At 38.8% G+C, this 8,825-nt stretch overlaps 1 protein-coding gene across 2 annotated transcripts; it reads right to left on the bottom strand.

The window, feature by feature from the left end:
- Nucleotides 1-1,651: 1,651 nt before the first annotated feature.
- Nucleotides 1,652-8,492, bottom strand: psmc4 (proteasome 26S subunit, ATPase 4). Of its 2 annotated transcripts, none has more exons than XM_027005400.3 (11): nt 8,429-8,492; nt 7,614-7,712; nt 7,312-7,498; nt 5,787-5,933; nt 5,331-5,440; nt 5,147-5,240; nt 4,728-4,895; nt 4,367-4,443; nt 3,511-3,679; nt 2,606-2,661; nt 1,652-2,046 (listed from the first exon to the last, which is right to left on the bottom strand). In XM_027005400.3, exons 1-11 carry the CDS (start codon nt 8,462-8,464, stop codon nt 1,933-1,935), a joined length of 1,257 nt encoding a protein of 418 aa, XP_026861201.1. In that variant the 5' UTR covers nt 8,465-8,492; the 3' UTR covers nt 1,652-1,932. The 2 variants fall into 2 exon arrangements, with proteins under 2 accessions (XP_026861201.1, XP_026861202.1); XM_027005401.3 differs by lacking the exon at nt 8,429-8,492 and adding an exon at nt 8,071-8,106.
- Between the last annotated feature and the right edge of the window lie 333 nt (nt 8,493-8,825).

The raw sequence follows: 8,825 nt of genomic DNA, 5'->3' as shown, positions 1-8,825 counted from the left end.
TTGAAGCTGTTTGTCTTTTGTATTTTGTTCAGATAAAAATACAAGTACTGATATACACTTTTCTGTCTACCGTAATATCAATAATATTAACTTTAAAAACAATCGTGATCGTTTTGTTTTCTAGAATGTCAGTTGGGCCGTACTCACTTGGTCCTCCGTACCAGCTCTACAAGCCCTAACCCAAATTGCACAGCATGATTGCAGCTCTGTGGAGTAGTCTCTGTTCTGGCCATAAAGATGTGCACAGATAGGATTTAGAGAGCATTTATGCTCATTCATCTCTGTCTAGCGATGCTGCCACACAAATCTTTTATATTGACTAATTTGATCAGGTCGTGGCTCAGCTTCCTGACCGAAAATTGTGGGACTGGGTGAGAAAAGAGTTACTGGCATACACGAGTCTTTCACCTAGTTACATTATCCATAAATATCAACTTAAATACTGTAAATACAATATATTGCACATTGTGAGGATAACTGTAGAACCATCTCGTGTTGCTACTGTCAAATTGCTAGGGCTTTTAATACCCTCGTAGTTTTAACAAATGGGCTAAGAAACAGTTTAAAAATCCCAGAACTACAGCACAGAATTTATTGTAACCACCTTACCCCCTCTTGTGGTTAAAGGCAATACTACAAGCATAGACTGAGCTGCTTTACCTTTTGGGCATGCTCTGAAAATGAAGAGTAAGAGAGAGAAGCAACTGTTTTTTCAAGCATACTGCAGCAGTCTTCACTCCTCTAGACCAGCACAGATGAGACCAAAAGGAGCCACACACACACACACACACGTCAATATTTACATCAATGTGTTCAACCACAGCTATAGGTGAAAAGCATCAAAATGTAATGACTGTTAAAAGTACTTAACAAAGGCATGCACAGTATGTGCATGCTGTATGTGCTGGTTCTGTACTTTATTGTAAGTCATAGATAACTTGCATTTGAGGCACACTCCAGAGAATGTTTGAGGGGTACACAAGTTTAATTTTTATACTTTTTCAATTGCTATTGTGTAATTGCACTGCCTTTTTTTAAAATTTAGTTTTTTGAAGTTTCCACCATTATGTCCATCTTATACATCACTTCCAACATGCAAATTGATATTCAATACCCACACCAATAGGAGCTCGGTACCATTACAATCCAATAGAAGACTTATTTTTCTAAATCTTACATAGGGTGGTTTTTCTGTACCATCCTGTACCTGACTGAGAGATGACGTCTTACATAGAGGTCTGCTGAAGCCTACCCAGAATCCTTTGTATAAGCCTGCAGAGGCCTCTGTTCTGTACAGACAATTTTCTAAGGATACAGAATCTCTATTATCCTGTTTATCTTATTGAATTACTAATCTCAATGTTTAAACTTTTTTTCCCCTATAAACACACATTACCTCAATACCATTTACTGAAATTGTAGCATCCTTTTGTGCCCAAGCAGTTCAAGTCACCATTTATTTAGTGGTTAAATATTCAAAACAATCTTTGAGATTTTACTTAGTTTAATAAAAAGACAAGGAAAACCAACTTCTTGATTACCAAAATTAAATTCTATTTCACCAACCTGTACATATAGAATAACTCATTCTGGTACTGACATCTAAACAAAAACCATAAACTACAAAATAATTCTGAAGTAAACCTTGAGCTTGTTAGTTTTATGGAAAACATTTTATTGGTTCTTTTTACTGTGTACAATTTTAATATGGCGAGAACATAAAATGTTGCAGATGTGTGCAGGAATCTGTGTTTGTATACACAAATAGCAGTAAAGTCAGTCCCTGTACTCACAGCTGAAACTTAAAGTCAAGAACAATCTTCTAGCCAACAACAATACACGGTCCTTACAAATGCTGAAAACCACAAAATTCAAAAGGAAGGGGGAGGGGGTGGGGGGTGTCATGCTAATGCCGATATGGTAGGGATATCTCTATTTGTAGAATTCATGTTCCTGCTCATCCTTCTTGATAACGGTCTTGTAGGCCTTCTCAAAGTCCTTAGCGAGCACAATGTAGCGGTTTTCACGCACAGCCAGCATGCCAGCCTGAAAATGAGGTGTCAGGTTACATAAGGAATGACATAATTCTGTGAACATTAAAATACACAGTAAAATTCTGGAGGGATTTGGGGACCCAAATGCAGACCATGAGCTCCATCACTCCGAGAAGCTGTTCTAAAGTCTAACATACCTAATCTTGTCCTTTGGTGGCACTTGAATATTAGAACAAGGTGACAGATGTGCACAAGTATTCCTGACACTGCATAGCAAAAATAACTAGTTTCTTTTGTTCTCAAAACATTTTAGATTCTAGTTTAGCCATAATTTGTTTTGCCCTTCCGTACACCATGTCTATTTTCTCTTAGCAATAATACCATATAATACTAATTGGAAGCATTCTATTACGTTTCGGCAATGCCAACTCAGATACCTTTGATACAAAGGGATGAGGTGGTTCAGAGCAATAACAAATTGTACCTTCTTTACACTGGAATTAATGCTGACCACAGCCACTTTAAGCCAGTCTCAACATAGTAAAGATATCTTAAGAGGTTAGATCAGTAAGAGAAAGCTCTTTTTATGCCCACCCCCCCCCCCCACTCACCTCTTGGCAAATGGAGTTAATGTCTGCTCCAGAGATCTTGTCTGGCCTAGCAACATCTACACACTGGTTAAGGACAACAGACTGTATGGATATGAAGCACGCACCAAAAGTCTACAAATACAATGCACACAAACAGATTAAGTACATAACTAATATGTTGCAAACAAATATGGTTCTTAAATCAAATCAAGTTTTTTGCTTGTTTTTATGCTACTATTTTGGTTCTATTCAGATAAGAATTATACCACATATTGGCCAACAACTGAGAACAACTACAGATGCCCATTTACTGTTTTTGCATTCTACAAAATAAAAATATAAAGCATTATTGCAAGTTTTATTTTTAAATGCCCACATGAATGAACTGCAAGTCTAAAAGCATATTTAGACTGTAGCACTTTTGATTCTGGTTTTTCAGAAGAGACAGTTGCAAAATTCAACATAGTGGCCTTATTTTTTGTATATGATGCTTTACCATCCATCTTGTAACCTAACGGCAATAATTCTGTTTACAATTTTCTCATTCACTTTTCCATACATTTCTTTTTCTACAGTAGTCACAAATTTTGAAAATGGCTAATTCTCAAAGTGTAGCAACAGCACATCTTAAGGCACTGACCTGCCTTGTACAAGCCCCAATGTGAAGTGAGCACCAAAGACTGCTTTTATTACATTGCTGGCTTAGGCAAAAAAAATGCAGCAAGTAAGCCAGTTTTCTTTGGTGCCTCAACAACTATGCAATTTCACTTCACAGATAAGGTGCAACTGTGATTGTTTAATTTGGTGACTGTTAACGTAGCATTCTCCATGACAACCTGTTTTGTGGGTATGGCTTTCTGGTCTAGTGGAAAGGGCTGGTTAGTGGTTGGAGAATGTTCAGAGAACAGGCTGAGTGGTGAGGATACAGTCCTCCAGGTCCACCTCTTCAGACAGATTCATCTTGCTGGTAATGGTGGAGAAGATAAGCCGTTTCTGCCGCCTGTCCGGCAAGGGGAACTCAATCTTACGGTCAAGCCTGCCAGGTCGCAACAGAGCAGGGTCAAGGGTGTCTGCCCTGTTAGTGGCCATGATGACCTGAAAATACAGACAAACCAAAAATGGCCAGAGGTACTAGGCATGAACTTATTAGGCCTGGAATACATTTCCATCCTTGAAGATATCCTAGAGACATTAAATTTTTTCCAGTCCAGGCTGCACTGCATTCAGGGTTCCCACTCCAAGTCAAATGTTCAATTCCCTGACTTTTCCACCAAGTCACATATGACTGAATCCAAATCTCCTGACACTTTCATTAGCATAACCATCCAGGATCCAACCTGGATGGGAGAAATTTCAAAGTTTGCATCTTTCTCTAAATGTACTCATTTACATATGGAATGACAGGTAAGGAGGACCAACATAGAAAACTGAATGTTAGGTGGTATTAGTGTATCTTAAATGGAGAAAAAAAACAAACCCCAAACAAACTGGATTTCAATCCGGTTGACCAGAAGACACATTCGAGGGCCTTGCATAAATGAATGTTATTGCATCTTATCCAGATGTAATCCTGATTCTCAAGAAGCATATTATGACCAGCATCATCAGGGCCTTAATTTTTAACCCTGAGTATTCTGGGATAGCGGCGACCTCACTTCCAGGCTTATTGTATATGCAGTAAGGAGGACATTTCAGTCTTCTTAGAAATTCTCAGATGCAACATCACAATACAGGCCCAATATTGTGATATTTGATTAATATTAAACACAGGTCCAAACGCACCTTCACATTGACATTCTGGTCAAATCCATCCATTTGGTTTAGCAGCTCAAGGAGGATTCGCTGCACCTCTCGGTCAGCTGGAGAGGACAGAGTGATCAATAGTCATTTCTAGCCATGAGATTAGGCCTTTCAGTGACAATAAATGTATATATGCTTCCTGGCAAGATTTTATGCATCAATACACTATTTCTGAGAACACTTGTTGCACTGTGGCATTACTCCACCCATCAGACCAAAACTCTGTTGTACTTTTAGCTTATTTAGAAATTTCTCACCGAGAAAATTGTTGATAAACGTCCTTGCATACAAATATTTCATGCATGACCCTCCAATGCCTCAGAGTGAACACAGAAAGCACTACCTCCAGTTTGCGCATCGAAACGCTTGGTAGCAATGGCATCGATCTCATCGATAAAGATGATGGCCGGGGCGTTCTCTTTAGCCAGTCGAAACACATCACGCACCATGCGCGGGCCTTCGCCAAGATACTTCTGAACAAACTCTGAGCCCACCACGCGAATGAAGGCCGCTAATCAGTCAAAAAACATCAAAGAAAAGCACACATCAGCATCATATACAAACTGGTGCACTAAATCTATTGGGCACCCAACAGACAAAAACTGAAAGAGCCCAATAGAAGAAAGGGGACATATTAGCATATTTAGATTAAACTAAACCTCAAGTCACTGCACAAGCAAAAAGCATTACACAAATGGGAAAAAAAAAAAAAAAAGTTAATCTGTAGGTAAAAACACACATGGAGGCAGGACCTAGAGTTACCAGTAGTGTGGTGTGCCACCGCTTTTGCCAGCATGGTCTTCCCACAGCCGGGCGGCCCGTACATCAGAACACCCCTTGGTGGGTCAATGCCAATCTGAAATAGAACCAAATAACTTGTGAGCAGCCTGCAAAAACGCCCACAGGTCCATGGCATCCATGCGTGCACGCACACACAAACCTTTACCTGTTTGTAAAGCTCAAAGTGTGTGAGGGGCAACTCTACTGCCTCCCGCACTTCTTGCTTCTGTATGTCCATACCACCAATGTCAGCATACATCACATCTGGTTTCTGATCTAGAAATCAGTCATTTTTTTATTTGAGTTAATAATAAACATTCTAAATATCTGTTCTCAAAAGGGTTCACCATTTTAAATGAGAAGGCCTAACTGGCAACTCCATAACTGCTGTATTTGTGTAATAACTTTTTAATTGTCCTGGATTGATGCTATTCTAAACAAACATCTATAAATATGACAAAGTAGGATCAAAAATGAAGGGGTGCACAGGCAGGTTTACAAGACATCCAGCATGTACTAACAAAAGATGATCCATCCTCAAAGTCATGGGAAACCTTTAACCTGTGGGCAAGCACCCACACACATAAGGGGTGGCAAGAGGAGCTAGCCCAGGAGTGCTTACCTGAGGTAAGCATCATGATACTGCTGTCTGCCTCTGGAGGCAGCACATCCACAAGTGCATTGCTGTGCTTGTGCAGAGCCACAGACGCATTGGGCTTCAGCAGCTCTCTGTCTATTGTACTCAGGATGCGCACATAGTAGTTGGAGCCTGACAAGGGACACATCCAACATCAAAGTGTGAGACCAACTTACGCCTAAGTAGCATTTAAAAAATTATCCAAGTTCTCATATTTAGGGAAACAAGACATACACTGCAAATGTCATTTAGTGGTAAATGAAACCAACTGTATTGTTGCAAAAATCTTCATTGAAATGCTTTACTGACATATTTAAGACTTCTACAATGACTCTGCATACAAGTCAGCAGCATGCAACTGTGTACCCACAAGAGCACATACTGTGTTTGGCATCGCATCTGCAGGGCTGAGAGTGTTACTCTGCAATGGTTAGCGTATTCCTTTACAGATTACTGATTATCTATATAAAGAATTCTGTAACTTCTGATATATCAAAAGATTGCTATATCAATGTACTGTAATCTGATTATTTTGCATTACTTTTGGATTAATCTTTAACCCATTAAATGCCAGTTTCCGAACACTGGTTCACTAAAGTTCTAGTATAACCACCAAAGAACTCCCACAAGCTCTCTTCTCCATGCAGAGACAACACAGATATGTGAAAGCTGTCCCATCTCCAACAGTCCAGCACTGATACAAAGGCCCTTTGTTGCAGAATGCCCAACCATACACTTTTGATTGAGATTATTCCCATTAGAAATTGCATACTAGAAAAAGTGAAAAAAATGTATATCGAAAACTGAATCTTAATCTGGGGTCTTCACTCCCACCACATTATAACCAGAGTGCATCATCTGATAATGATCGTCTGACAAAACTTGAGAATAAATATCGGTATTATTTACTGGCTGTTTAAACACCACTAACCTGAGATTTATGACGTAAACGTACATTTATTTAATCAACTTTTACTTAACATGTACAAAGTATTGTGAAAAAATATGCACAAAACAGGCATCCAAGGTCACGTAAAAAAAAAAAAAAAAAAAACTTGGGTTCACAACGAACAAATCCCATGTTCACATGAAACAAATCCCATGTTAAAATGTTTAGCACTCAAACTGCATTTCTGTGCATTAATTTGTTCCCTTAAAGGGAATTAATCAATTAAAAAGACCCAAAAGTGGGAACACAAGGCATGGAACATGTTTTAAAAATTTTAACACAGGCAACTCTCAGCACTGCTGCTGCAGCAGCAGCATGAACTGTTCACTTGATAAGAATCATCAAAAAGGGAGAAAAAGCGAGAATTTTTAAAAATCATCCTTATTAAATTGTAAAATATTAAATTGTAAAGTCACCATTTTTTAAAAAGGTACATGTAATCTACTTACTCTCTTTTTTCTGTAATGGTATAAAGTTACCATTTTAGAATCTCAATAACACCATTAGATGTATTTCATAACTACCTAACTATTGCATCTGTGTCTGAAAAACAACCTCTACCTGTGGTGGAGCCCACAATGGCAGTGTTCTGGTCCACAGCCTCCAGGAATTGGCCAATGACGAGGGGTATACTCTGTATCCGCTTCACTTCCTCCTGGGCATGGAGAAACTCCTTCTTCAGGTTCTTCTGCTCATCTTTAATGTACTCCTCCTGGACCTCCAAAAACTCCAGCTCTTGTTGTAACTTCTATATTACACAGAATGATTATGTTCACGGAAAACAAAGGTCTTCTGTAACAATAAATGTTAGTCTAATGAGACCTTGAAACATGAAGTCATCAACCAATACACTCAGTACAAACCTTATATCTACTATAGAGGTCTTCCAGATCCTCTGGTTCGGGAGCCAAGAAAGACAAGCCGGTCTGGGGCCGTGAACTAAGCATTGCCGGTACGTCGTCCTGTAGAAGTGCACATTACAGACATTACGATCCAGAATGCTGCCTAATTAACTCGGACTAAAACAAAGCTTCGCACGAAAGTAGGTTAATACGTATAGCTAGCCATCTAGGTTAGCTAGTTTCGTAGGCAACGTTGCTATTGAAGACAAGCTGGCTAACATTTATTCAGCTAATAGGATAACAAGCGAGCCAACGTACGGTTAGCTAATTAACCAAAGTAACTTGCTATCGAGCTTTCTAAAACAGCTAGCTAGCTAGCATAACTAGCTGGTCGTCCCAACGCACAAATAAGCATTTTAAACAGCAAAAACCCAAAACAATATTATCCCCGAGTTATGCCAAGGTTAATCAGTTTCACCTCAGGAAATCCCGACTTCATGCGTAAACAATACGACTTATTTTAGTCAGGTTAGAAAGCGAGCTGGCTTGCTAACTAGCTACATGTACACTGTAATTTATGTTCTCTGAGAGTAAACATGCTAGCTAAGTAGCCAGCTAGCTAGTTAGTTAGTTAGCTTTGATAGCTAACCAGAATGGCATGACAGGGCATTTGCTCCGATTTGAATGAATATGCACATATTTCTCACGATAACATCGTTTGCAATGTTGTCTAACGTCCGTTATCGTATTAGCAAGGTATGTGTCAGCACTGATACGAGCTAAATAAGATACAAAATTTACAATAAATGTTTAAAAAGGAGATAGTTATACATTACCTGAGGTTTCTCAACTAACACTCCACCGTCCTCCATGTTGGATATAACGTTACTGCTACTGACGTCATTACAACGTAATCGCGTAAACCGGTAGTCAGGATTTAAATAAATCCATAAATAAAGTAGGATACTCTGTTTCAAGGGCAAAGCATGCATAGTCTTTTTAAAGCGTCATATTTTAAATATTTGTATCATACCAAATTATTAAAATCACCCATATTCCTCTATGCTGTTTTATTTTACTTCATTAATGATTTGTTGTCATTGCTGCTTTATGCAATTTTGACAAAGCAACAGACTGGGTAGAATTATTATACCACAAACGTATAGTATTGGTCATTTGCAGCCATTGTATATAAAATTTTTTATACCGGCCCGGTTTTTTCTTTCTTTTTGC

This window comes from Electrophorus electricus, chromosome 1, assembly GCF_041902795.1.
Source record: "Electrophorus electricus isolate QZ-2024a chromosome 1, ASM4190279v1, whole genome shotgun sequence".
Lineage (NCBI taxonomy): Eukaryota > Metazoa > Chordata > Actinopteri > Gymnotiformes > Gymnotidae > Electrophorus > Electrophorus electricus.
Note: the sequence above shows the minus strand (reverse complement) of the source record. Positions and strands in the feature narration are given on the sequence as shown.